We start from the raw sequence: 27990 nt of genomic DNA on the forward strand, positions 1-27990 counted from the left end.
TTTTCGGGTCCTCCAGCAGGGCCGCCGTCTCCCACAGCGCTGTGCTCCTGTGGGGCAGGAAGGATCGCCCCTGCTGGGATGGTCGCGTTAGGGGCGTGGCTGCCCAGCTGGGCCGCCTCTGGCCTGACCTCAGCCCAGGCCACCAGCGCCCAAGTGGCCGAGGCTACAGTCACTTGACTCAGGTAGAACGAACGAGTGACCCCAGCTGTCCGGCGGCCACAGCCAGCTCTCCGCACCTCAGCCGGCTCTTCCTGTACCCTCTGGGCCCTGCCTGGGGCCAAAGCTACACTAGCCAGTGTCCTGGCTCTCATGAGGTCCAGGGATCCAGCCTGCTGGAAGGGGATGGAGGGTCTGGTCCCATCCTTGGGGTTTCCCCAGGCCTGTCTGACCCAGGGGCCCCCACATCACCAGGAGGCACGTGGACGCCCAGAGACCAACAGCACCCTGGGACCTCCCCCAACCCGAGCACCCCTTCCCGACCACCCCTCAAGATCTCTGTTCTAAAGATGGGGAAACTGAGGCCTAGAGAGGCCTTGCTGGGGCCTGCTCGGACGGGGGAAGTGGGGTACGGGCCCCGGTGTTGACTCTTTCTCTGTGTCCCTCAGGCTCGCCACTCAGTGGACCGTGGAAGGAGAGGAGGGTGCCGCCTTGGGGCAGCGCCAGCAGGAGAGGGCCTGGCAGCTTCGGGCCCAGGATGAGGGCGAAGGAGGCCAGTCCCTGGAGCAGCTAGAGCAGGAGAAGCTGTAAGCCGACACTGCCAGCTCACTTGTCCTGCGCCCCTGGGCAGAGGGCTCCCCCGGGGGTCAGGCCCTGGGCTGGAGGCCCCAGAGCAGCTGAGACGAGGAGTGGGGGGCCCAGCCCTGGAACCCGGGCCGGGGGGTGGGGGTGTCCTTAGGGTGTGGGTCATCACCCAGGTGCCAGCGGAGTCTGCCGGACACCTGGCCGGAGATGTGTGGAGCCACCCCCTACCGGCCAGCCTCCCGGGGTCCTGACTCCGGCCCTGGTCACCCTGCATGGTCCCCCTTGCTTGGACTGACTCTGAGCGCAGCTGTGGGGCCCTGGCCCCCGAGCCCCTTGCCCTAGTCCTTGCCATCTGTGACTCACTGAGGCCACATCCAACTTGGCGGGCCGAGGGCCGGCTTGTTCCCTCCCGGGGCCCGGGAGGCCTCTGTAGCTGGGCTGGGCTGTTTTTCCAATAACGTTCCCCCTCCCCCAGGCCCTGTTTTGTTCCATTTTCTCCGAGTCAGCAGCTCTGGGTGGAGTGGGGTGCTGTAGCGGTCAAGGCCCCTCGGGCCAGGTCCCTAGCCTAGCAGGCAGGGGCTGGGGGCAGGCAGGGACCACTGGACCACAGGCCCGCCGTGGGGGACAGGGTGCAGGGCTCAGGCGGGAGAGCAGAGGGAAACTCGGCCCTGACCCGCGGGGACCGTAGGTAGCAGGGGAGAGACACAGCCCAGCATTTGGGGAGCCCCAGGCTGAGCGGGGAGACGTAGCCCTGTTCTTGGGGAGCCCTGGCTTAATAGGGTGTGGCCCAGTCTTGGCCTCAGGTAGCTCCAGTCTGTGGGGGAGGCACAGTCCTGCCCTCAGGGATTCTCTGACAATGGGGGGGCCTCGGCCCGGCCGTGGGGTGCTGCCCCTGGGGCAGATGGGGTCTCCCGCACTTGGAGCCCAGGGTGTGAGAGAGGGAGGCGCTGTGGACGGGGTGGGGGTGGGGGGTCAGCCCCCTGCCCAGCATCTGGCCCAGCCCTGAGAACGTGCCTGCTCTTTCAGCCTCAGCCCGAAGCCCTCGGAGGGCCCTGAACTGGACGAGGACGAGGGTTTCGGCGACTGGTCCCAGAAGCCGGAGCAGCGGCGGCAGCACTGCGGGGCTGGGGAGACCGCGGACGGTGGGGCCCCCCCTCGGGGCGAGAGTCCGGAGGGGGGGCAGGAGGAGGACAGGCAAGTGGGGGTCAGAGCGTGGAGGAGGGGTGCTCTGTCCAAGCCCCCTAACCTGTGTCCGAGCGGCTCCCTCCGCTCCCGCCACCCCAGTGGCCCCCCAAAATGCCCCCGTGGCCGTAGGGGGGGAAGGAGGAAGAGAACGAGACAGGAGGGCGGCGGCGGGGGTGCTGGTGCCGCGGGTGGGACGGGAGGAATCTCGTTGCTGGGCTCCCCAGGGCCCCGGCCTGTCCAGACCAGCTGCGGCCGCCGGGCGGTTACTCCATCAGCACATCTGCAGCCCACTGACGTCAGGGAGGCCCTGCGCCCCCGCCGCCGCCCCTTCCTCCCCCGGGGCAGCGAGCTCCATTCCCACGGAGGGGAGCAGGTATTTCCAGATGTGCGGCCGCCAGTCGGCCTGGGGGGACAAGCTTTCCAGATGTGCAGGCGCTCTGAACCAGGGCAGGCAGGGGGAGGGGCCCTGGGCTGGGGTCTGCTCTGGAGCCTCACCCACCCCCACCCCGGGGTCACAGGCCGGGGTCAGGGGCCCAGCTCCGCTCGGCAGCTCCAGGCTCGGGGCCCTGTAGCCTCGAGGGTCGCCGGAGCCCCTCTTGGCCACCTCCCGTCCCCTCCTAGGTCCCTGAAGCAGCCCCGAGCTCTCGCTAAGACCCCTCCCGTCACTCCACCACCCCTTCCCATCCACGCTCAGAGCCAGCTGCCTGGCCGGGACCCTGCTCCTGGCGTGGCCCTCTACCCACGGCCGCCCTCCAGGCCTCAGTTTCCCCCATCTGTCTCTGCGTTTCTGAGCTGGGGGCGGGGGGCAGGGGCAGCAGGGTGGCCCGTCCACTGGCGCTGGGATGGCTGCAGCCCTGCCGGTCCTGTTCCCTTTGTCCCCAACTGGCCGCCCAACAGCAGGGGGCACTATAGCTCTTCTGTGGACCCTCCTGCTCTCGCCAGGCCTCCCTGCCCCCCGCACCTGCCTGGCCTCCTGTAGCCCAGCTGAATGGGCCCTCTGTGAGCCTGCCGCTGGCTCGGACCCCGGCCCACCTTGGGTGGTGGTCTGGGTCTTGGCTGGCACGAACACCGAGGGGCCTGAAATCATGGAAAGTGCGAGAATTTCCCATCTTCTTCTCCAGGGTCAGTCCCGCTCCAGTGCAGAGTCGCGCAGGCTGCCAGCGGCTTGGCCTCCCCCGCGCCCCACAGCCAGCCTGGTCAGCCCTGCTCCTCGCGGCTGCGGCCCTCGCTGTGACCCCAGCCCTTGCCTTGTCCCTCAGTTGACCAGCCCCCAGACAAGCCTCAGACCCCACCTAGCTCCCACCTGCCGCCCAGGCCCGCTCGCCCCAACACGGAGCAGGCCAGGAGCAGGGGGCCCAGGTGGCCCCGGCCCCAGGAGGCCAGCCGGCAGGGACACCAACAAGCGAGACACGGGCCAGGGATGGTCCTGAGGGCCTGGAGCCTGGGCCTAGCCTCAGTGTGCGGGGATGGGGCGGTGGGCACTGGTCACATGGCCCTGGGGACAGAGGGCAGGCTCTGAGGTCCTTGGGCTCACTTCCCCAAAGAGGCCGGGGTCTTGAGATTCCTGGGCACTTAACTGGTCTGACCACCCATCTTACAGATGGGGAAACTGAGGCTTGGAAACGGGAAGGGACTCGAAGTGATCAAATGACCTTCGATCTCTTGGATTGCCTCCCCCTCCCCGCCACAGGCCCCGCCAGCACACCTTTGGGAGCCAGGGTGGCGACGAGCTGACCCCAGCCGGGGTCTGTCTGGAGGAGCTGCGTCTGAGCCCCGACTCAGAGCCCCAGGAGGGGCCGGGAACAGAGGACACAGAGCCCAAAGGCCCCGAGGGAGCCATCCAGGGCAGCCCAGGGCTGGCAGAGACCAAGGAGGTAGAGGATGAGCAGGTGCCGGCGGCTCCCCTAAGGGTCTGGGCACACCCTGGCCCCCGGGCTGCCTCTGTCTCTGCTTCCTGCATGCCCTGCGGGCCTCGTGGGATGGGCCCGGAGGGAGCCAGCACCCCCGCAGTCTCAGAGGGTGGTGGGGTTGGTGACCCCGCCTGATGGAACAACGCTTTCCCGGACTCACCAGCTCCTGCTGCCGAGAGTTCCAGAACCAGAGAATGGCAGGGCGGGAAAGGACCTGAGGCCCAGGGAGGGGAAGGTGTTTCCTTCAACCAGTCCCGGGTGGGGCAGGAGGGGTGCAAAGGGGGCGACCATTCAGACCCCGTAACCGCAGACGTTCTGTTCCCAGCACCAGAGATGCCAGCAGCGCAGGGCACCCAGCCCCTTGGTCTTGGAGGGGACGGACCCGGGCTCGCCTCCCCTGAGCCCCAGCACCAAAGTAGGTTAAGCCCCAAAGCCTAGTCCTCTGTCCCGGACTCATGACCAATGACAGTCCCAGAGAGGCAGCCACAGGGCAGCTCCAGGACAGGAGCACGGCCTCCTCCTTCTCTGCCAGGATGGCTCTCAGCAGAGCCTTGTGAAACGCATAAACTGGGCGATGGGGCTGGTGGGTGGGAGCAGCTGGGAGGGGTGGGCTGGGGGCCTTGCTCTGGCTTCGGAGGCTCAGTCTCCGCCCGCCCTCCACAGCTCAGCGACAGAACTGAGTCCCTGCACCGCTCCATTCAGAAGAGGTATGTCTGGTTGCTTCCCAGGCAGGACTCGGGGATCTCCAAGGGAGGGTTGAAGAGGGGACCCTACTGGAATGGAGATCTGGGGGCCCGAGAAAGCTCTGGTAGGAGCTCAGGGTGGGCATAGAAGCTGAGTGAGGGGGCCTGGGCCATGACCCTTCTCCTCTCCTCCAGTAACAGCATGAAGAAGTCCCAGCCAGCCCTGCCCATCTCCACGATTGAAGAGAGGCTGGAGCAGTACACGCAGGCCATCGAGGTGCGCACAGGCCCCTCCGCTTCTGCAGGGCCTCCTCCATTCGTGCACCCATTTCTCCAGCCAACCAATGTCTCTCCATCCAACCAACTCCTGTCCTTTCACCTGTACTCTTCCATCCAGCCAACACCCTTTATCCAACCAACCCACTCCATCCAACCAGGGTCCCTCCATTGATCCTACACGCCCCCACATCCAACTAACTAACACCCTTTTATTCAACTAACACTCTTCCATCCAATCTACACCCCTCCATCCAATCAACACTACTCCATCCAACCAACACCTTTCCATCCAACCAACACCCCTCCATCCTATCAAGGTCTTTCCATTCAGTCAATGTCCTTTCGTCCAACCACTATTTTTTGTTTGACCAATGTTCCTCTACACAACCAACACCACTCCCTCCAACCAACACCCCTCCATCCACTTTCATCCAATTAGCTCCCCTCCATCCAACCATCATTCCATCCAACCAACACCCTTCCGTTCAACCCCTGCTCCTCCGACCCTGTGCCAGGGGCAGCACGAGGACAGCCCCACATTTGTCTCATATCTCACCCATCACCTGTGCTCTGCAGAGCAAGGGGGGTGTTTCACAAGTACACCGAGGGGAGGAAGACACGTTTCTCCAGAGCGCCTTCTTCCAGCCCTGCGTTGGATAAGCAGTCCTGGGGGAATGCAACCATACAGAGGACATCATCTGTGTGCCGAAGCGGCTCACACAGGCCTCTCTGATGTGTTCCATGTGGCTGTCCAGTAAAGTGGTCCTGGGCTCTGTCTCCTCTGCAGACCTCTGGCCGGACCCCAAAGCTAGCCCGCCAGCCGTCCATCGAGCTGCCCAGCATGGCCGTGGCGAGCACCAAGAGTCGCTGGGAGACGGGAGAGGTGCAGGCTCAGTCCTCCGCCAAGTCCCCCGCCTGCAAGGTAGGCTCCCATCCCGGGGCACGGCTGGGCTCCCTCTGGAAGGCTAGCGTGAGACTGTCCAGGCTGAAGTATGGGCAGAGGGCACTGTGGTGCATGGGGGATGGGGTCTCTGCCAGGCTGGCTCCTGTGGAGGGCTGCGTGGGAAGGCTGCTGGGCCAGGTGAAGATGGACCATGTCACCTTCCCTTCCCGGCCTCTTCCCCTGGACTGTCACCCAAGGAGGCAGGTGTGCGGGCCCCGGGGCCTTGGCCCTGCGAGGCCAGGCAGGAGAAGTGACCAGGGCTCCAAGCCCCCACGTCAGGGCTCTGCCCCTGTGACGTGGCCGCTTTCTGCCCCCAGGATATTGTAGCTGGAGACCTGAGCAAGAGGAACCTCTGGGAGCAGAAAGGAGGCCCCAAGGCTTCAACGATGCTTAAGGTAGAGTCGGAATGTGACTGACGCGGGAGGGCGGGTCCAGCGGGTGAGGGGAAGGAGAGCTACCCTCAGCACACCTTGGGGGGCTTCCAAGAGGCAGCGCCATCTCCCTCTGCGCCTCTCACCTTTGCTCTCCACCTCCTTCCCCGACAGAGCACCCCGTCTGCGAAGAGGTACAAGTTTGTGGCCACTGGACACGGGAAGTACGAGAAAGTGCTCGTGGACGAGGGCTCGGCGCCCTAGGCCGTCCTTCTCGGTGAGTCGGGGGCGGCGGCCAGAGCACGACGTGTCGTGGGCAGAATTCGCTGCTCTGGGTGCGTGGTGGCAGGGACTGCGAGGTGACATGTGAGGGCTGAATGCCCGGCCTCAGAGCTGGCCACAGCCCGTCTCTGCTGGTCCTCCAGTCCACAGACTCGTGCCCCCTCCCACCCCACCATCCCCTGGTTCCTGCCCTGCTCCCGTAGCCCACAGGGAAGCGCAGACTCCCTGCTGGGAGGAGGCCCCCATCTCCCAGCCGGGCTCCTCGGGCAGGTGAGCCCAGCCCGGCCACCACAGGGTGAGCGTGGCAGGAGGGGGTTGACACGGAGCCCCGGGAGCTCAGGTTCCCACCTGGCAGTGGGCTGTGAGGGTTTCAAAGGAGCCAGAACCTTGTCCTCACCCTCCTGCCCCAGTGAGGAGCCGCTCCCGTTTCCACCGCCCACCCCGGCACCTGGTGAAGAGTCAGAAAGGTGATCCGCTGCCATGGTTACGGTTACGCACACTTTTATTAGCGGCCTGGGTCCCAGGATCTGTTTACAGCATCCATCATGTCCCCTCCTGACGGCTTCCTCCCCTTCTGAGTCCTGCTCCGGGGGCTGCGGCTGGAGCTTCCCCCCAGCACCTCCGTGTCCCCCTCGTATCACGGCTGCCCCGTCTGGGCCCCAGCTCTTGTCCCGAGTCAGACCCCAGCTGAGTGCAGACTGGGGGTCCCCATCGCTGCCCCCTCTGGGCCACAGCCCCCCCCCCCCGCCACTTGGCCAGGCTGACTTCGGACCTCCCTCCTCATCCAGCATCTAGGCTGAGACCCCACCCCTCTGTCTCCCATCAGCGAGTCCCCCTCAAGCTCTGCACCCAGGCGGGGGGAGCAGAGGTGACAGTGAAGGGGCAGGGGTGTGGGGCCAGCTCCCACCCGGGCCTGGACCTGGCTCCCCGCACCTGTCAGGCCTCCGTCCTTGGGAGGCGCGGCTGTCAAGCCGCCGATGCAGCTAACGGAGCCCACGGTGCCTGCGACTGAGTCACCCCAACCACTCCCACTCCGCACGACAGCGTAACTCGTCCCCCCAACCTTTCTCGGCAGAAGGGCGGGGGCCCCAGAATCCTGCTCATCCTGTCAATCATCAGGGCTCATCACCCAGAGCATGTGGGGCTCAGCTGGGCCCTGATCCCCGCCTGCAGCTTCCCTGGACCCAGGCAGGCCCTCCCAGGTCTCGCTGGTGACCACCTCCTGCACTCCTGCCGCAAGCCCCGTGAGGACACTCAGGCCGGCCCTGCCCTGCAGGGTCACGCATGCAGCCCCAGCCTCAGAGCAGACTTGTGTTCGGTCTGTCTCCCCAGAAGTTCACCCCAGAAGTCCCCACCCCCCACCCCAATGCAGAGCCCTCCCTGCCCCTCCACACCATCCAAACCCGCCGCCTCCTTAATCCCAGCCGCTCCCGGCCGCGTCCCACCTCCCACCACAGTCCTTTGTGGCTGCGGCTTCCCAGCTGGACCCTCAGCCCCTCTTCTGTCCACCCCACGGTCCTGGGGTCCCCCCCGGCCATTCACTGGAGCCTCCAGCCAGCTGCCGAACGATTGAAGTTCTTGGGCTGGGGGCTCAGGGCCGGGATGGGGTAGCGCATGGGAGGGGGCTGGGCGGCCACCTCCTGCAGTTTCCGGGCGTTGAAGCGAGGCCAGCAAAGGAAGGGCAGGCGGCTGAGGCCAGGCGGGGCGCGCACCCCATCCCGGGGCCCCACCTGGCCGCCACGGGGCTCTGCCACTGACATGCGGCACAGCACTGCGTCCCACATCCTGGAGGGCCGTGAGGCGGGGGCCGGCCGGGGCGCCGAGTCAGTGGGGGCTGCCCCTCCCAGCCCCGCGTGCCCCGGGCTCGGCTCCGGCCCCGGGAGGGGGGCCTCTTCCAGCAGCTGCTTCGTGAGGCGTGTCCAGCCGCTGAGCTGGGGCTTGGGCGCGACTCTGGGGACAGGGCACGGGCGGGGGCCTGACGGTGGGGCAGGGGCTGAGGCCTCTCGGGGGCTGGAGGCCTGCTCAGCTTCGGCGGCAGGGCCGGCCGGGGCGGGGTCCTCCCGGTACCCAGCTTCGGGGGCCACGGAGGCCGGCCTGTAAGGTGAGGGTCCCGGTGAGCGGTAGGTGGGGGCAATGGACACCACCACCCGGCTGCTGGCCTCTCTGGGCCCCGAGGCCTGGAAGCCGGGGGCCGGCCTGGGCACAGAGGGCTCGCCGTGCCGAGGGCTGGCAGCCTGGGCCCTGGCGGGCAGTGAGTGGATGCGGACCACAGGCAGCAGGGGCTGAGCCCTGGGAGGGCAGATGGCTGTGCCCTGGGCCCGGTCGCCAGGCCCACCATCCGGGGCCATTGGGAAGGGCTCAGGGGTCCCGGCCTGTGGGGACGGTGCCTGGCGGAAGTGCACCTGGCTGATGTGGGTGCCCCTCACGGTGGGGCCTGAGACCTGGGCAAAGCCGCAGGGGGACTGGGCGGGTTCTGGCACCGGGGCTGTGAGCCGGGGCCCCGTGGGCTTGGAGTGTGAAGCCAGGCTCCTGAGCTGGGTGAGGCTGGTGGAGAACGTGGACCTCTGCAGGGGGGACGCCACGTGGTGGATGACGTGGGTGTGGGGGGAGCAGGGCAGGGTGGCCACCGCCCGTGGCGCCTCCGCGAGCCGCGGGGCCGGGGTCTCCTGGTCATGGCCGGCCTCGCTCACGGGGGATAAGGACGTGCGGAAAGGCCCGGGCGGGGCAGGCGGCCCGGCCCTGCTCGTCCTCTTCCGGGCTGCCTTCCTCAGGAGCTTCTGCAGACGCAGGTTGTCCTTCCCGGGCTTGGGCAGCAGCGGTGGGGGGGGTCCCGGGGGCCCCGGGGGGCACCGGCCAGCCATCTCAGGGGCCACGGAAGCAGCCGAGGTGAGCATCGCTGCACCCTAGGGTGGGCGGGAGGGACAGCCGTGGGCCCAACCCTCCTCCCCACAGGCCGCCTCCCTGCGGGAGGGCACACAGCCCCTAGTCACGCAGAGGACCCAGGCCCAGAGGGCCTGCAGCCTGACCGTCAGAAGCTCTGCTCCCTCAGCACGTGGCCCCTGCCACGCGCGCTCCAGGCATGAGCGTTTGCACGCCCATGGGGCGGCCCCACCATCATTCCGCTTTAGAAACGAGCCCACGGAGGCCCGAGGTGCTCTGTGGGTGACGGAGGAGGGCTGGGACCTGGCTCCGGGTGCCGCCCGTGTGCACAGTGGGGGCCAGGAGACGCACAGGCGGGCGCCAAGCGGGGGGCACGTGCTGGGCCGGCCGCCTGCGAGGGCAGGAAGAGTGCCCGCCCGCAAGCGTGAGGGCCGCCTTGCTGTCGCCGGCCTGACCACAGGCGCGTCCGCTGCGAGCCAGCGGAGAGGTGGCGGCCAGAGGCTCGGGAAGGCTGCGGCTGTGTCATCAGAGGTAGACGGGGTGGGAGGTGGGAGCGGTTTTCGCTGAGCTACGCTAAACGGGATGTTCCCACAGACGTCCCGGCGGGGTGGTCCCGGCCAAGCCGCCCGCCCTGGTTTCTGGGCACCACGTGCTCCCGAGGACGTTGACAAATGGCGGCTGGGCCGAGCCAGGGCCGCCGGCCTGGGGGAGGAGGGAGGCCTGGGGGCTGCTGCCATGAGGCCGGCTCTGTCAGGCAGGAGCGCGTCGTCTGCTCGGGGAGGGGCCCGAGGGGTCTGCTGGGGCTCGCTCTGGGCTGCTGCCCACCTCGGTGAGGGGGGGCCGGGACCCCAGGGTTAGGCTGGGGGCTGTCAGGCCAGCTGGCAAACAGGCAGTAGGCAGCGTCCCTCCACCCTGAATCCCGAGCAGGGCCCAGGGCACCAGAGCGCGGTATCAGGAAGCAGGCTTCCAGGCCGGAGGTGAACACAGGGTTTCGGGGGCTGTCGCAGGGAGGCTGCTCCTCCTGGGCTGGGGGGAGCGGGGTGGGATGGGCAGGCCAGGGACCCCCAGAGAGAGGCTGCAGGCCCGGACAGGCAGAGCCACGGCCCCTCCTCGGACTGCAGCCTGATGCTCCTCCGACCTGTGTTTCAGCTTTCCCAAGGCTGCAGCACCGCCGGCGGCACCTCCTGGCTCCCGACCCACGTGCCCGGGGGAGAGGCCGGCCAGATGAACGCCCCCCCGCCCCCCACTGGCCCCGCCGAAGAAGCTGCTTCTCATGGTCTGCCTGGCCCGCGTGCACCCCCGACATCCGTCACCTCTTGCTCCTGGACCCTCCAACCTTTCCCTCTGACCCCCAGCTCTGCCCCTCACAGTTCCGGGAGGAAAGGAACTCTGGCTGTTGGTTGGCAAAAGGACCACCTCCAGAGAAGCTGCAAGCTCCCAGGGAAGGCGCAGCCGGTGCAGAGAGAGGCCACGTGCTGGGGCCTCCGTGTCCAAAGCCACCAGCACCCGCAACAGCACTGGGCCCCCCGCCCCGCCCCGCTTGCAGCCCTCCACTTTGTGCAGTAAACTCCCTTTGGTGTCTCCACGTGCTGGCTCTCTGGGGCTCACTGACGGGGGAGGGGCAGGGAGCAGGGCCCATCGGAAAGGCCATCCGCCCTGCACAGTGGTAGGGCCCAGGCCTCTGGCCTTCAGATTTGGACACTGTCCTGTCCAGTGGCCTTCTGTGTGCTAGGCTCTGGGGTCTCTGAGGGTAGTCAGGGTGAATGTGATGGGTGGGGGCTCAGTCGTCCTCTTCCACTGTGGTACTTGCCCCTTGACTGGCCCCTTATAAACTCTACAGCCCCTGAAACACTGTGCCCTTCTGGTCTATGCCCCTAGACTGTGCACCCTTTGAGTACAAGACCCATCTTGGGGTCATCCCTTCCCAGCACCCAGGAGGTGCTCAGTGAAGATTTGGTGGATGGATGGATGAGTGGATGATGGATGATGGCTGGATGCAGGGATGGAGGAAAGGACGGATAGGTAGGTGACTGGATGGCTGGATGGATGGGTGGATGGTCAGGTGGTTGGATAGATGGATGGAAAGATGGATGGATGACTGGATGGAGGCATGGATGGATGGATGGATGGATGGGTGGATGGTGGATGGGTGGAAGGATGGATGGATGGGTGGATGGTGGGATGGGTGGAAGGATGGATTGGTGTATAAATAGAAAGAGAGGTGTTGAATCCTTGGGTGATGGGTGGGTAGTTAAAGAACAGGTGGATGGGTGGGTCTGCAGAAGGGATGAGAGGTCAATGTGCAGAGAGTAGACAGGAGAAGAGATGGAGAGGCAGTCAGATCAACGCCTGCTTCACAGGACGGTGGGTGGATGGCTGGTGGGCGGGTGGACACTCGGTGGGGGTGGATGGATGGGCGATGGACGGGGGAAGGCAGGAGGGAAGGAGGGAGGGAGGGAAACAGACAGTGACGGCGAGGATGTACCTGTGAAAATGGAGGTGCAGTGGGTGGATGGACACGCGTGTGAAGGCGGGGACAAGGTGGGGCTGTCCTCCCGAGCCCACCCCCCACGCCCGGCCTGTGCACAGGTCTAACATGAGGCCCTGCTGCCCTCGGAGTCAGGGGAGCCCCTTCGAAGAGCAGGCCCTCTAGACCTTTGGCATTCGAGGCCTGGGTCTGCTCAGAACCTGTTTTCCAAAGTCTTCGTGGTCAAACTCTTGCTGCCTCCCAAGGGGAGCGTGAACACGGACAGCTCGGAGGTGTTAGAAATCAACTATGTCACGCCTTTGTCGCCCGTGGCCCACTTCTGAGGGTGCATCAGGGCTGTGCTCTGCCAGCTGGGGAGCTTCTCCCAGGGGACGCGCCCCTCCTGTCCACCTGGCTGGGTGGGACGTTAGCCGAGGGCAGCAGGCAGAGGCAGCCACATGGCCCACTGGACGGCCAGAGGGGACCAGAGTGGATGGCACTGAGGGGCGAGTGGCGGGTAGGGTGGGCAGTGCCAGGAGAGCAGCCAGCCACTCAGCCCTGATCCAGCACAGCCCCTCTCGGGCTCCTTGGCACTTGGCCCGGCCTCGGGGACAAGGACACAGGGTCTGTCTCCTCTGCGGTGGTGACAACCGGCCCCTGCCTTGCAGAACCTGGGGGTCAGGGCCTGCCCACCACAGAGGTGGAGAGGCTCAGGGGAGCCATTGCCCGGGTGCTGGCCCTCTGCCCTCCGTTCTGACTGCCTGAGAGGCCCCGCCAGGCACCCTTCTGCTCCCCTCCTGCAGGCACTGGATGCCAGCCCCGCACAGAGCAAAACTATTACAACTCCCGCAGAAGCCCGCAGGGCGTGTGGAGCAGCAGCAGCGCAGGCTGGGAAAGGCTCATCCCCGAAGTGCTGTGTCAGCAGCTTCTATCTGGGGCCTGGCAGAGCCCGAGCCCGTGGGCCGGGCTGACCGGGAGCTTGGCTGGCACTGGCGCGGGCACCCAGGTCAGCTCAGGGCTACCAGGCGAGGTTCGAGGTTCAAGGTCCCCGGGCCTCGCCACCCTCAACCGTGCACACTGCGGGCCAGGACCAAGATTGAGGGACCCCTGCCCTTCCCCACCACCCTGAGGGTCGCCCCTGCAGAAACCTACAGCCAAATCTTTGGGGGGACCGGGCCCCCACGGCCTCCCCACTGCTCCCCGGCTCAGCCCAGCTTTGCGGACTTGAGAAGCCCACCCCACTCCTACTGTCTCCGGGTGGAGGCCCCGCCCCAGCAGCCCTCAAATCCTTCCTGGGGTTGAGACCAGTCCCGTGCCTCCACCCCAGGTCTCCAGCCCCCTCCAGCCCCTCGGGGCGGCCCTGCCCTGCCCCCCTCTCCTCCCACCCCAGCCTGGCCTGGCCAGGTGGACCGGGGTGTGGATTACCTGTCGCAGGCCCTCGGCGGCCAGCAGCCCGTCCAGCAGTGCCTGCTCGAGGCTGTCCTGTGGCACCACGGGCCTGGTACCCCGAGGGGTAGGTTGCCGATACCCAAAATAAAATCTGCTCCATCCCTCTGACCTCAGCGCCCTCTCTCTGGCTCAGCTCGCTCACGGGACACTGAGCAGACAGCCACCTTCCTCTGCTGGCCGAGCAGGGCCACTGCAGGGCCATGGAGTGCCCACCTGTGGGTGCAGCCCCCAAGAGCACCCCAGGCCCGTGGGAGGTGTGGCCGGCAGCTCCCAGGAGCGAGACACCCACAGTCGGCGGGACTGGGTGCACAGGGGCTTCCCAGACTCAGCGCTGCCTGCTGCGCCCTCCCCACGCGCGCACCTGCCACCGCGGGGGCGGGGGTGGTGTGTCACTCTAGCAGAGTGAGGGGACCCAGCCCTGGAAGGGCTGTCGGCTCCCACCGTGAGGGCAAGCTGGGCCAGGGCGGCCCCAGCAGCCGCTCGGGGGCCTTTTGCAGAAGTGGCTCTACAGCTGACCCCACAGGACAGACAGTTGGTCAGAATCAGCCGAGGGTCGGGCACGCGTGTGGCCCGTCAAACGCGCTCCCATCCGAGGACATGGACAGGAGGAGGAATTCAGAGTTCCGACAAGGGAGGCGGGAACGGCCCCAGCAGCTCTGGCCTTCGGGGGCTTCCCGCCCCCAGGAGCTCTGGGGAGGGGCTCTGTCCTGCCCACTGGGGGCCCAGGGCTCTGGCTCCCCTTGCTGTGGACGGTGGGCCCACCCTGCCTATCTCGGGTCCCCGTAGCCTTGTCTCCAATGTGTAGAAATTGGATGAGGTGCTGAGAGAAACCTTCCAGAAGGCTCTGGGGACCCAGAGTGGGGCGCAGAGCCAGGGGAAGCCCGGGCTGGGGTGTGAGAGCCAGTCGTCCTGACGCCCCTAAGCCTCCAGAAGGCAGGCGCTTCATCTGAGTCTCCTTGGGGCCAAGCCCTGTCCCGCGCTCCAGCCCACCAGCCGTTGCTCTGGATCAGGTCAGCATCCATGGCCCCCGCCATCCGTGACCGACCAGCCCCTCGCCTGGAGCCTTCCACGTTTGGAAGGAGGCTTGGGGCTTCTCTTCCCTACTCTGTGTCTCAGTTTCCCTGATTCGAGGCGGGGGGCGTAGGAGCTCGTGGCCTCACTGGCCAGCGTGGGGACCATGGAAAGCCCCGGGTGAGGTGTCTGCCGGTTGGATGGTGCCACCTGGAGTCCCGAGCAAAGAAAGACTGGGCTCCACGGGCGAACGGTGGAGCCTGCTGTGGGCAGCACCCTGAGCCTGGCCCGTGGCGAGAGAGAGGCCTGCAGGGTCAGGACCCCCACAGAGTGAGCTCCCGGGCAGACCTCAGAGGTGTGGCCCCTAGCGTTGGGAGGCACCAGCCACTGGGGAGATGCCAGACCCCCCAGTCAGACTTGAGTTAGTATTTCTGTTGCCCATTTATGCTGTATGTCCTAACGCCATCACGCAGAGAACCACTCAGTGGGGCTCGGACCTGCTGAGGGCCTGGCCGAAGACTCACAGGGTCTTCCACTCCTTGGGGGTCTCAGGGACCTCCTGCCGCTGCCTCTGATGGGGAGGCGGAGGGGGCCTGGGGCCTGCGTAATGCAAACTGGCTGGGCAGACGCCTTTCCTGGGCAGACACCTCGGAGGGAGGGGCAGCTCCCCCGGGGAAGATGGGGCCCCAGCTCTGGGGACCCCACACCAGCCTGGCCCAAGGAGAGCCCTCAGCTTCCTCCCTAGGGCCACCCAATGCCCTCCTTCACCCGCCTCCTCCCGTGAAGAATGTGCCCACTGTCAGAGAGTAAAAATAGAAGCTGACACTTCCTGGGGGAGGAGGGCGGCCCTTGTCTCCTTCCCCCCCATCCTCGCCTCCTTGGGCCCCCTCCTCTGTTCTTGCTATACTTGGTAAGGGGCCTCAAGGCACAGCCCCTTCCCTCCCGTCCCACGCACCCGGGCCACACAGCCCCTGGCCAATGGGCTGCCGGGAAAGATCGAATGTCACTATAACATGAGAGCATGCGGTGAGCGGGCAGTGCCTGAGCCGGTCCTGTCCGCAGGGAGCTCCTGCCCATCTCTCCAGACCCAGCCGCAGGTCAGTACGTCTGAGAGCAGCCCCGGGACCGGGCCGGCCTGCTGTGTGCCGGTGGGCCTGGGTGCGTCCTGGGGTCCCGGGTGCAGGACGCTGTGCCTCCCTAGCCTTTAAGCATGGCGTCCTGGAGACCCAGGAAGCCACTGCAGGGTCCCAACGGTCTGGGGTGCTAGCATCGCAGGGTGACGTTCTCTGAACATCAGAGGCAGAGGAAGCCCTTCCAGACCAGAGTACAGGGGCAGGGGAGGCCCAAGAAGGAGGAAGGAGGGGGTTCCCTGGAAGGCCCGGGGGTGAGCGGGTGGTCCCAAGGCAGACGGCTAGACAACGGTGACGATTCGAGGTGAAGAAGCCGGGAAGGGGCGCTGCCCAGGGCTTCGAGGCCACCTGCTGCGGTGCGGCCGCCCTCCCCGCCCCGGCCTTTCCACGGGGCTCTGCTAAGCTGAGGGGCGCCTCGGCCAGCTTCTCCCAGGAGGCTGGAGCCCTCAGCCCAGCGGCCACCGCCTCTAACGCCGCCGTCTGTAAAGACGACAGCTACGACGGTGGCTGGTGGGGTTCACCACAGGAGTGGGTCTGTGGGGAGGGGTGGCGGGGACCCCAGCAGCCCAGGGGGCAGTGTCCGGAGGCCAAGGCCTGGAATGGACGGGGCCTGGGCTGGGGGGTGCAGAGGGAGGAGTGGGGAGCTGGGCGTCTGTCCTGTCTGCCCAAGGAAGACGTGTCCCACCTCAGCCTGGACGTGAGGAGCACGAACTCCCAGGAGGCCCCTCCTGTCCTTCCTGTGCCCCCTCGAACCAGGGCTCAGCTGACCCTCCTGACGTCACGGGACGGGGCGCCTTCACCGGGCAGCAGCCTCTCTGGTGCCCTCAATCATTCTGGGAGGAGATGGGATGTCGGGGAGGGGGCGAGGGTCAGGGAACAGGGTCAGGGCCCACAGCAAGCGAGCGGCAGGGCCTCCTGCCTCCCCGCCCCCATCTTGTCACTTGGGAAGGAAGGAAGGAGAGGGTGTCCCCAAGGAGCGGTGACCTCAGAGGCTGTTTTCACAATGGCCCCTCTGGGGGCAGGACATTAAATGGACAACTGGTTTCCTTCTCAGCTGTCGAAATGCCACCCTGCCCCCAAGCACACCGCACCCTGGGCCCCTCTCAGGGGGAGGGCGGGTGGGACAGAGCAGCCCGTGGTGTCAGCCCCAGGGCTTTGCTGGGAAGAAAAGGAGCCCAGAGCGGCCTCAGTTTCCCTCTTTAGAGGGTATGGCACCCTGCCTGGGTATGCGGGAGCCCGCCTGCACACCCCCTGGGACTCTGGTCCAGAAGACAAGAGGGCCAGCCCCGGGGACCGGCGGGGGGTCGGCAGGGGCAGGGACGCAGGCCGAGACCTGAGCGGGGGCTGCCTTCCCAGTCCCCCCTCCCATCGTCTTGGGTTTCTGGGCAGAGGTGTCTTGGCTAATTTGGGTGCCTATTTCTGGACGTCTCAGCTGCCACTGGCTCCTTAAAAATAACCCATCCCTGGACTCAGGCCACGACCACCCCTTTTCAAGGCGGCTGACAGGTGTCGGGCCCTGCCAGGGGGAGAGGTGGGCACAGTAAGGCGAGGACAGGGGCCTGGGTGGGGCGGGGGCCCGACACCCAGGGGCAGGGCCCACCAGGAGGGTTTGGGCCAAGGGACCGTGAGACCCCAGCTGTAGACCGAGCGAGAGGCTGTAACCTGAGGGGGCAGCAGAGCCCCGGGAAGGGACCTCAGGATGCGAGAAAGCTGCTCGGCTTCCTGGAGGGCTTAGCAGAGACCCATCCGTTGGTTAATTTTGCATGGAGCTTAAATTGCTCTGGGAAAATTAACATTCTTGACAGAGGCTTTGGAAAACTGTTCCCACCTTAGCAATGCGATGTAAACGCATTTTTAGATGATGAACTTGTGTTTTTCTTATGCAAACCTCCCGGGGCGGGGGGCCATAACTGTTGTCTTCAAGTAAGCTGTAGCAAGTTGTCCTGAGCTCTGCTTTTCGAAACCCGGGGCCAACATTCTGATGCAGCTGCTCCGAGCGTCCCCAGGCCCGGCTGCCTCAGGCCTGTGCGGCGGCCAGCTCACGGATAGACGGTCCCCGAGAGCGCTGGCCCGGTGCCGGCCACACCTGGACACGTGCAGCCAGGCCCGGGTACAGGCTTCCCCGCAGACGTTGACACGTTCAAGGGCATCCACAGGGCCTGGGAAAGCAGGCTGAGGGAGGGACGGGGCCGTCCACTCAGTTCTTGGAGGCCATGTGCACCTGGCACAGGCACCAGGCTGAGGGGCCCCCACAGAGAAACAGCCCAGACCCCGTCCTCACGAGCCGGGGCTCAGTCTGCTGTCTGCTGGGGCAAGGGGGAGACGGGGGTGCGTGTGGGGGAACAGAATGTCTCGTGCACGCTTGTGATTCTGGAAGAGGGCTCTGCAGAGGGCCATGGGAGACCCCAGGGGATCCCTGGGCACCCCCATAAGAGGACACGGGGTCCTCACGGGAAACCGTCAGTCAGAGAAGGGAGCCTGGGCTCACGCCTGAGGAGGGGGCCTTGTGGGGATGGCGGGCGGAAAGGCCAGGGAAGGTCCAAGGTTCCCACTCGGAGGTGCCAAGCTCTGTAATTTGGGGGCTCCCTGGGAGCCCCCCCATCTAGGCCTGAGAGCAGAGAGCACCGAGAGGGAGGCTTTGAGGCCACAGCAGCACCACGGCTCCGCCGTGCAGAGCAGCCCGCGGGCCCCCGCCCCCGCCCCCCGCCGGCCTGGACGAGCTGCGTGCATCCTGGATGACCCTCCTCGGGGAATGCTATAGAGAGGATGTCTGCCCTGCCACGACCTTCCAGCATCCCGTCCAGCTCCGGGAGTCCAAGCTCCAGGCTGGAGCCAGGGCAGGAAGGGGGGCGGAATGGGATCAGATCGGGGCGAAGAGGGCTGGGGGGCCTGGAGCCCTGGAGGAAGCCAGGCGGCCTGCTGGGGAGGCCCCGAGCGCAGGAGCCGCCCGCCCAAGGCCGGAGAGTTGGCCCAAGACCCCTGTTGACGGGCGTCCCCTTGCAGCCCCACTCCAAGGGCCCATCCCCCACCCATTCCAGCCCCTCTAGGTCAAGGCAATTCGTAATCCTCGCCCCGGTCTCCCTCCACCCCTGCAGAAACCACCCACCCACCATGTCTGACGAGGAAGTGTGAGTACCCGCCCTGCCTCGGGACCCCTGGACCTTGGCTGTGCTCAGAGGTCAGAGGACCCCCCGCCGAGAGCTCCCACCCCCCTCACCCCCTTCCCCCTCTCTCCCCCACAGTGAACACGTCGAGGGTAAGTGTGGAAGCCAGACTGTCTCTGCATCGGCCTCTAGACAGAAAGTCCAGGTGGGGAGGGCCTCGCCAGCCGCTGCTGGCGCCTCTCCCGGGGAGCCCCCGTTGGAAGCCGCGTCCGATCGCCCCCTCTGCGAATGGGCTCCCACTCCTGCCCTGCACCTCTTCTCAAAGGCCAGGGCCCTGGGCCCAGTCCCTGAGCCACCCGGCCTGCACTACAGGCTCGTCTGGGCAGCGGGGCCGCCCTCCCAGGATAGGACCTGGGCCTCCGCAGCCCAGACCCCTCCCCGGGAGCCACAGTCATCGCCAGAGCCTCTTCCTCCTCCCGGGCCCCTCTCTGGCCAGCCGGAGTTGCGTGGCAGTGGGCGACGGGGCAGGCGGGCGCCACCCTCCTCGCCTCCCAGGCTGGCCCGCAGCGCGCCCTCTAGCGGGCCCCCCTCCTTTGTTCTACCCCTGGCAGAGCAGAGGAGCAGAGAGGGAAGGTAACCAAGGCAGCCCCGGAAGTGCCCTCGCCCCACCCCCTGGCGTCCCCCCGCCCCACATGTCCACTCTCGTCCCCAGGGGGCCTCCAGTCCCCCCCCACAGACTCACCAAGTAACTGCCCACCTTCCTCATCCTTAATCCCCACTTGCCATCACCCCTAACTGCCCACCTCGTTACTCGATTAATAGGAAGCACTCATTGATCCCTCATTAATACCTTTTGCATTGTTATGTATTATTTATACATGATAACCTCATCCACGGTGTCCATGGTGTGTGGAGTTACCTGGGATTTGGTTGTGAAGACACTCACCTCATTAATAGCAAGTCTGGGTGTGTGGGCCCTGCCTGCCTCTCCACAGCTCTGCCTCTCTCTGTCTCTGCCTGTGTCTCTGTCTCTCTGTCTCTCTCTGTTTCTCCCAGCATCCTCCCCCTCCCCCCTCCCTCTGGGAGCAGGAACCTCCAGGCAGATCTGGAGACCCCTCCCTAGCCAAAGTCTGTGGGAGCCTCCTGGTGGGCCGTGCCCAGGCAGGCGTGGGAGCGGAGCCACGGCCCCTGGGAAGGGTGCGCACGGGTGGTTCTCAGGCCCGACGGGCGCTTGTGCGCGGCCGCTGGCACCCGCTCAACCGCGGGAAGGCTTTCCCGAACTCCACCAGGCAGGCTTCTCCTGTGGGGCGTTCTGGGCGCTAGGTTTTGAAAATATTTTGAAAACACTTGGCTGCCCTAACAACGTAAGCAAAACATTTCTTTTTCTGCTGAAAAGGTAGAAAGACTCCTTTCTGAGAGGGAGCCATGGTCCCGGGTGCCACCCTTCGCCAGGGAAGGCGATGGGGCCGGGGGGACAGGTCCCCCGAGCTGGGTCCTCTAAGACCTGCCTTGGCCGCCCGCTTTCAGGCCCATATCTCCTGGGCTTGTCCCATAACACCTTCAGAGTCAGTCTTAGCGAGACCCTCTGGTGCATAGGCACCGCAGTCCAGAGCAGGCTCCCCGCGGATGGGGAAGGGGCTCGGAGACCCCCAGGGCCGGAAGGAGGTCACACTGCAGAGGCGAGGCCGAGGCCTGAGCTCTCTGAGGTCCTGCAGGCCCTCGAAGCAGGGCCAGCCTCCCCCTGTCCCTGGAGCGCCTGCTGCCCACCACCCTCCCCCGCACCTGGGACTGCCTCCCTTCCCTGCCCCCACCACGTGGCCCCTAACAGCTGTCCTGTTCCCTCTCTCCCTCCTGCACCCTCTGGCTCCCTCCTCAGAAGAGGCCCAGGAGGAAGGTAAGTGGGGTCCGGACCCCAGCCCCCCGCCCGCCCTCCAGCCCTCTGCCCCCCGACCTCAGTGACCCTGCGTGCCCCCGCCGCCTAAGGACGTGCAGTGTGCTCCTGGCCTAACCTCTCCTCTCTCCTCCTGTCACCACACACCCAGCGCCCCCCTCGCCTGCAGAAGCCCATGAGGTCCACGAGGAAGGTACGAGGACACAGGGCTTCTGGCCACATGGGGCGCCCGGGGCTGGCTGGGGCGCGCAGCGGGGGGAGGAGGGGAACAGTCAGGCGCCAGCCAGCCAAGGGGCCCCCACATGTGGCCCCAGCGTAACCCATTAACCACGGCCAGTGCTTGACCAGATAGGGAGCCCCGAGGGCCCGCACCCCCAAACGTGGGCAGGGTGGCAGACGGGGTCCTCCACCCCCCGGCCCAGGGAGGGCTGGTCAGTGGGGGGACTGCTGGACCAGATGTAGACCTAGCTGCCCCAGAGACAGCCCTGAAGCCAGCCTTCCACCCCAGGGTGGGTACCTCAGAGCCCCGCAGCGCCTGACCCCTCGGCAGGGCCAGGGACCCGGGCTGGATCTCGGTGAGCACAGGGCAATGGCGGAGCAGGCCCTGCGGTCAGCGCCCTGAGCTGGGCCCGTCAGCCCCCCGCTGGAGCCCTTGTCACTCCCCAGCCGTGCTTGGATCCTTGGTCAGAGCAGCTGAGGGCTGGCACCTGCTGCCCAAGCACCCTGGCAGGCGTGTCCCCCACTCTCGGGCTGGTAGGAAGCTTCCTGGGCTACAGGCCCCCAGCCCCTGGTGCCATCCCGCCAGGTCACAGCCCTGCCCCTGCATGGAAGTCCTTCTGGGGGGCCTGAAGAAGGCGGGAAGAGGGGAGGCGGCAGAGGCAGGCAGGGCCCCGACAGCCCCGTGCCCAGCAGCGAAGTCCTGACAGGAGCAGAGAGGGGGGCTGGAAACTCCGAGGAGAGGCAGGGACGGGACCTGGGGGGACGCTGCCCCGGGCCAGCACTGCCCTTGTCTCGCTCACTCCCCGCACCCTCCCCACCCCTCGGCCTCGGCCACTGACCCTCCCATGGCCACCGGCTGTCTCCATTAACCTTGGATCCTTTCTCCTTTGACCTATGACCCATGCATGGCCTCTTGTTCCATGGCCTCCTTAGTCCATGAAGTTCATGAACCAGGTATGTGCCATGACTTCAGTCTCGTGTGGGTGCGTGTGCACACGTGCCCGTGTGCGGGTGTGAGCTGCCTCCCGGCCGCGAAGGAACGAGAGGGGCCGCGTAACCTACTCACCGTGTGTTCTGCTCGCCTGCTGCTCCCCTCCCCTCAGCCTCTGCCCCAAGGTTCACAGCTGGTTCTCTCTCTTCCCCCCCTTTCCCCCCACGGTGCCGCTTTTGCAGAGGAAGTCCAGGAAGGTAGGTTCGCCCCCGACCCCAGTCCCCGTACCGGGGCCTGAGCCCCCACCACTTCTTCCTCCTTCCCTGCATGACTCTCGCTGCCATTCCTGCTGGGGACAGGGTGGGGACAGTCAGGCCTGCGGCGCTGGCTCAGGTGGGACTGGCTGCCGGGAAGCAGGCAGAGGGCCTTCAGGGCTGGGGGGACGAGGCCGTTCCCGGGTCACCGGCAGGCAGATGGAGGCGGTCAGCCTCGAGGTCAAGAGCAGAGCAGAGTGTAGGGCCTGAGAGGGGTGTGGGCCTCGGGAGGGTTGTGCTGGGGTCCACTGGGACCCTCGGGATCCACCAGGGTTTGGTGGGGAAGAGCAGAGGAGGAGAGGCAGGGCAGGTGGCCTCCGCCCTGCCCCAGATAGCAGGGCAGAGAGGGGAAGTAAGGCGGGGGCTAAAGGAAGGGTGGAGAGGCAAGTGGGGTGAAGCAGAAAGTCAGGCTGAGGCTGAGGTGGGGATGTCGGGGACCCGGAACAGCTGGGGGCCTTGCGTGCAAACGAGCAATCAGTCAGGTCCCGGCATCCCACCCATCGCCTGGGCCGGAGCCAGACACACCCAGGCGCGAGGAGGCCCTCTGGGTGGGCCTGCCCTACCCGCAGCGGGGCTGGCCGTACCCCGGGGTGGAGGTGACGGCGGTGCGGGCTCAAGTCAGCGCCCTAGTCGGGCAGCCCCTGCCTTCACACAATGTCTCAGGGGGCCACAGGGGGCCTCCCGGCTGGGCCAGAACCCGGAGCACAGCGAGGCCACCTGTAAGAGAAAGGGACGTGCCGGCCCTGAGGGTCGGGTAGTGAATGCTGAGCCTTGCAGGAACCAGCGTGCAGGCAAGGGCTGTGGTGGTCACAAGGTCACCAGGTCACCCTGGAACCAGCCCTGAGGCCAACAGACAGACAGACAGGGCTGGGGATGCCTGGCCGCTGCCCGCTTGCCTGCTGCCTGGGGAGCTTTGCTGCATGGCACCTGGCCTCCCCCCATACCCTCCCCTGGCGTCTGCTCCCCAAGCGCCGTCTCCCTCAGTCTCCCCAAGCTCATAGCCCCCCACCAGGTGCGGGGGGGAAGTGACGTCAGGCCCACCTGAAAACTGAGTAGTGCCGGGGGCTGGGGGCGCTCTTTGTGGGAGTGGGGTTGGGTGCTAAGGAACCGTGCGATCTGTGAGCTGAGGGGGATGTGAGGGGAGACCCTGCCAAAGGCCCTCCCACCCCCAACAGGCCTGGGGCCAGACCAAGTGCAGGGGGCTGTTGGCGGTTCAGACAGGCTGACGGCCAGGCGTCATTGCCACCAAAGGGCCCAGGGCAGGGACTGAAGGATGGGGCTAGGGTGCTGCCAGCCCCCCTGCAGATCCCGGGCTGCATCCAGGCTGGCCAGGGCCTCCCCAGGGCCCGGGGAGGCAGGGAGGGTCAAATGAAGCAGCCCCCCACGTGAGGGCGGCTGGGTTAGCCCAGCCAGGTGGGGTCTCAGGTCTGAAGGCTGCAGCCCGGACAGGCCACCTGTCATAAGGCCAGTCCTGTGAGATGGCCCGGCCAAGCTCTGGAAAAGAAGCCTCTTAAGGGGCTGGGACAGGCTCCCTTGGGAGTCAGGAGCCCCCACTTTGGGGCCGAGCTGACCCAAGGCCCTTCGGGGCTCTGCGTGAGCACCTTCGTGGCCTTGGGCTGGGACTGGAACTAGCCAGGCTTCTGCAGGTCTGAGGCCCCAAGAAGCTTTGTTAACGGAGTTGTTCCAGACCCCCTCAGGCTTCAGCCCAACCAAACCCAGGCGTTCGGTCCCCAGAACCGCTCACCCCCAGTGGAAAGACTCAAAGAAGCCAGCAGCCAGCACCCACAGGCCGCCAGTGGCCTCTCCAGCCACGGCCAGCCTCCTGGGGTGGGGCCGGGTCTCTCCTGGGGCATCCTGGCCGCACAGCTCCTCCAGCCCCTACCCAGACGCAAGTTCTCTGGCCTTCAGCTGGGGTCACAAACAGGGTCCAGGCCAACGCACACCCAGGGGAAGAGGGGTCGGGGTGTGCCCCCTGGCTGGCGTCTGCCCTGGGCCCTCACCCGTGCCCCTGCTCGCACCCCGACTCACCCCTGCAGCCCTGCCGCTTCCTCTTGCGTGTGCGCTTTCCTGAAGATGCCGAGGAAGGGTGGGAGGGTGAGGCAGGTAAGGCCCCTGGCCGCACGCAGCTCGTCCACACAGACCCGCAGACGCGCCTGCCCGCCTGTCTGTCCTCTTCTCCCAGCACCGGGGCCTCCAAAGGCCAGGCCTTGCTGCTTCGCTCTGCGTCTGCCTCGGGACTTAGCACTGCCTGACACCATGATGGGGCGGTCAGTGGGGAACGGCCAGCAGACTGGAGCCTGGGCAGGGGAATGCTCCCCCCACTCCCGGTCTTTGCCCCACCCCCACCCCCCCCACCGCCATCTCTGGTCTTTCTCTCCTGCCTCTGCCCCCTGAGGATGCTCTATGTCTGAGCTCCGTTTTCCCTTCTCCCGCCAGTGTCCTGGGCCCCGCACCCAAGCTCCCCTCCTCAGACCCCACAGGGACCTCCGTGGGCCCAGAGTGGGGGCAAGACCCCCTTTGCCCCTGGTGGGGTCTTTGCCCCCAGCCTGAGGCCCCCAGGGACCCGTTGGCCGGAGTGCGCTGTCCATCTCACTTGGTCTCTCTCCCCTCTCCCCTCTCCCCACGCCGGTGCCCTGCTGACCAGAGGAGAAGCCAAGACTCAAGTGAGTGTGGGGTGGGCAGGGATGGACGTCGGGCGGGCGGGGCGGGCAGGGTGAGGCCTGGAGCCCATGCTTGGAGGAGAAGCCCAGGCGGGCAGGCTGGACGGGGCCCGAGGCCACCTGCGGAACCAGGTGCCCCAGGGCTGGGCTCCGGGCCCCCCGAGGAAGGCAGCAAAGTGCATTAGGCTCTGGAGACCCAACCCCCTGAGAGCAGCAGCCGTTTCTTTGCTCCTTGGTTTGGTGTTGAAGGCTCCAGATTTCTGCTGAGGCATCATGGGAATGGGGTCACTGGGGACAGCCCCCCCCCCACACACAGGTGGGGGTCAGACCTCCCAGAGACGGGCAGAGACAGACTCTGGAAGTCCATTCGGGCGTGGTTCTGCCCCGGATCATCCAGTGTTGGCAAGGAGGACTTCCTGCAGGAGGAGACAATGGACGGAGGGAGGAAGGGGTGCAGGAAGTTGGGGAAGACAGGGCAGAGAGAGGGAGACCCCACGCAGCTCCCTGTGCCCTCTCCGGCCCCCCTGTACCGGCCTGCTGCCCTCCATCTCCCAGGGCCCTAGATGTGAAATAGGCGTGAAAGTGGGGCGGTGGGAAGGAGGGTCTCACCCCTGAAATCCACTTGGGAACAAAACCTTGACCGCAGCCACGATCCCTCCCTTCACGGGGGCCTCGACCCTCTCTGGGGAACCATCTTCCTTGCTCGAAGGGACTTTCTTTCCCTCGTTTTGCCCACATGTCAGTGAGTGGTTCAGAGATGTTTTGTTTTAATCCGACTTTCCTGACTTTTCTGTTTCTGATAAGTACGTACGAACCCACGGCACTTTGCACATGCTTCATCCCCCTTATCCTTCAGAGGATTCATGCCTGCCTTTGCTCTGCACGGGATGGAATGTCAGCGCGTGTGAGCACACGCCAAGTGTTCGCTCCCACTTAGGGGAGCCTTACGGACTCTCCAAAGAAGACTGGAAATATGTGAACGAATAGCCAGCACATTTCCGTCCGTTACACTTTATTTTTCAGCAGTTTTAAAGAAAGCTGCCGGGTCACAAGATATTTTCTAGTTTTAAAAAAATGTTTGTGTTTTCGTTATGAAAATAAAACACCTCATTAAAGAAAATTTGGAAAATACGTAAAAGTCCAATGAAAAAAAATCATCTATAACTCTCCCACCCCGCCTGCCAGACTGCGGAAAAGAGTAGAAAGGAATAAAAAGGCCTTATTTCTTCCTACTCTTTTTCCATGCATAGGGCTCGGAAAAAAAGACTGAAACTGAGCTGTTTTTCAAACATCGTCCTGTCTATACAGCCTTGAATTCTGCTTTTTTAAAAAATGCAGCGCTGTTTCTAAGTATTTTTCCATGTTTTTACATAGTCTTCTTAAATATTTTGAATGGCCACATAATATTCCATCAATTGAACAAACCATAATTTTCCTAACCATTCCTCTATTGCAGGATATTAAGGCTTTCCCCAATATTTTACTATCATAAATAACGCTGGGTGGAAAGCATTTTCTGTCTTTCGGGTTATTTCCCTAGGCCTCATTCCCGGAATGGAATTACTGGGTCAAAGAGTAGGAACGTTCTTAAGGCTTTTGATATCGTCTGCCAAACGGCTTCCACGAGGGCCGCCAGCGCGGTCTCCACGCCGCATGCCCGGGGACCGCGACGTGCCTGCACACGGAGCCTCTGACGGATGGATGAGAAACGGCCTCTCTGGGTTGTTTTCCTTCGCATTCCTTTGATGGCCTTTCCCTCGTGTGTTGACTGGTGGTCTTTCTTCTTGGGGAGCTGCTAGCTTACGCTCTCTGCCCATTTATCTAACGGCGGGGGTGTCTCTGTGTTTTCTTAATCGTCAGTTTGCATAAGGATATAAGTCTTCTCTGTATTTGCTGAAAAGATTTTTCTAGTCTGGTTTTTCTTTCCCCCCTTTTGCGTTGTGTCTTTTTCCATGTCCATAAGTTTTTCATTTGCATGGAGTTCCCGAGCAGGACCTTCCGAGCTTAGAAAATCCTTTCCTGCGCCAGCACCCCGGTCCATATTCAGTTCCACTTTCTTCTTTTTTGAAGAAACTGTTGTTGTTCTTGTTGATTTAACTCTTTGCTCCATCTGAAATGTATTCAGGGGAGGGTGGAGACCATGACTGTTACAGCCGGCCGGATTCAGGGAGAGGTCTCATTTCTTCTTCGCACTGCTTTCTGCCCAGCCCCCCTTCCTCTGGGTCCCCAGAAAGAAAGATCAAAGAGAGGCCAGAGAAACGCAAAGGGTCATCCGAGACAGCCGTTCCTGACCGCAGAGGCCAAAGGCCCTGGGAGGGTGTGCGGTGACCACCCTGCCCTCTGGTCTGACCTCGCCACATTTGTTTATTTGTTTGAGAAAGAAAGCTAGGCTACCCTTCCTGGACAGAGGGGGGTGAAACAGCTCTTGCGAGGTCCAGAAGTTGGCAAAACAGCGGGATGCTTGAAACCTCCTCGAAGGGTCAAGCCATTCTGGGGACAGTGGGTTATATGTGTGATAAGAGCAAAGGTCAGGCAGTGTGTCCTCAGCCAGGTGCCAGGCTGAAAGGAGGGCGGGCCAGGCCAGGTTGGGTCAGGCCAGCTGTCCTGGTGGGGTCCCCACTCGTCTCCACTCATGAGCCTCTCTCTCTTCTTCAGACTCACTGCTCCTAAGATCCCGGAAGGGGAGAAAGTAGACTTCGATGTAAGTTTCCGGGACCCAGGTCAACACACCCTCCCCACAGCCCCCAGCTTTCAGGCTGCAGGCTAAGCCTGAGGAGGTCACCTCCTCTAGAGCAGCCAGAGCTAAGGCTCCCTGGTTCCATGCAATTCTGCTTTAATTCATTCCTGGACCAGAAGAAACTCCTCCAGTAATAGATACTTTTCTTCCCTCCTCCCCCACCCATCCATCCATCTGTGCATCCATCCATCTGTCCGTTTCTCCATCCGTCTGTATCCTTCATCCCTCCATTCATCAGTCCGTCCATCCATCGCTCACCCATCCATTTATCCATCCATCCATCCATCCACTCAACCAGATACTCGCCCACCGATCTACACATCCATGCTTTCCTCCACCCACCCACCCACCCACCTATCCATCCATCCTCCACCCACCCAACCATCTATCCATCCATCCATCCATCCATGCACTCAACCAGATACTCGCCCACCGATCTACACATCCATGCTTTCCTCCACCCACCCACCCACCCACCTATCCATCCATCCTCCGCCCACCCAACCATCTATCCATCCATCCATCCATCTGTGCATCCACCCATCTGTCCTTTCCTCCAACCATCTATAGCCTTCATCCATCCATTCATCTATCTGTCCATCCGTTTATCTACCCATCCATTCACCCACCCATCCATCTGTGTATCCAACAGACTACCTCACTCCCCAATTTCCTCTCTGCCCGATCCACGCAGGGCACCTCTGGGCATGACAATGGGGCCATGTCAGGGCCAGTCCGCCCTGGGGGGCGCTGACTGACCTCAGGGCCGCGCCCGGCCTGGACTCACCACGGGGAGGGCACCG

General features: G+C 64.7%; 2 protein-coding genes across 3 annotated transcripts in view; one reads left to right on the plus strand and one right to left on the minus strand.

The window, feature by feature from the left end:
- Positions 1-10859, plus strand: part of LSP1 (lymphocyte specific protein 1) — a 36486-nt gene extending 25627 nt beyond the window's left edge. Inside the window, exons 3-12 of one of the 2 annotated variants that reach the window (XM_022565251.2) lie at positions 606-743; positions 1768-1935; positions 3617-3815; positions 4162-4251; positions 4500-4543; positions 4715-4796; positions 5586-5720; positions 6059-6136; positions 6287-6389; positions 10424-10859. In XM_022565251.2, coding sequence (XP_022420959.1) covers positions 606-743; positions 1768-1935; positions 3617-3815; positions 4162-4251; positions 4500-4543; positions 4715-4796; positions 5586-5720; positions 6059-6136; positions 6287-6376 — 1024 coding nt within the window. In that variant the 3' untranslated portion in view covers positions 6377-6389; positions 10424-10859. The remainder of the gene's footprint in view (positions 1-605; positions 744-1767; positions 1936-3616; positions 3816-4161; positions 4252-4499; positions 4544-4714; positions 4797-5585; positions 5721-6058; positions 6137-6286; positions 6390-10423) is intronic. The other variant, XM_022565253.2, reaches the window with a different exon arrangement.
- PRR33 (proline rich 33) lies at positions 7933-9288 on the minus strand. Its single transcript, XM_030764354.2, has one exon. The coding sequence runs from the start codon at positions 9286-9288 to the stop codon at positions 7933-7935; it is 1356 nt and encodes a 451-aa protein (XP_030620214.2).
- Positions 10860-27990: the final 17131 nt, after the last annotated feature.

The sequence above is a fragment of the Delphinapterus leucas genome, chromosome 7 (genome assembly GCF_059928025.1).
Source record: "Delphinapterus leucas isolate spDelLeu-1000000601 "Yukka" chromosome 7, BTC_Dleu_Yukka2, whole genome shotgun sequence".
In the NCBI taxonomy this organism is placed as follows: domain Eukaryota; kingdom Metazoa; phylum Chordata; class Mammalia; order Artiodactyla; family Monodontidae; genus Delphinapterus; species Delphinapterus leucas.

Coding starts and splice junctions, on each gene's coding strand:
- PRR33 (XM_030764354.2), bottom strand. CDS start 9,288: ATGCTCACCTCGGCTGCTTCCGTGGCCCCTGAGATGGCTGGCCGGTGC.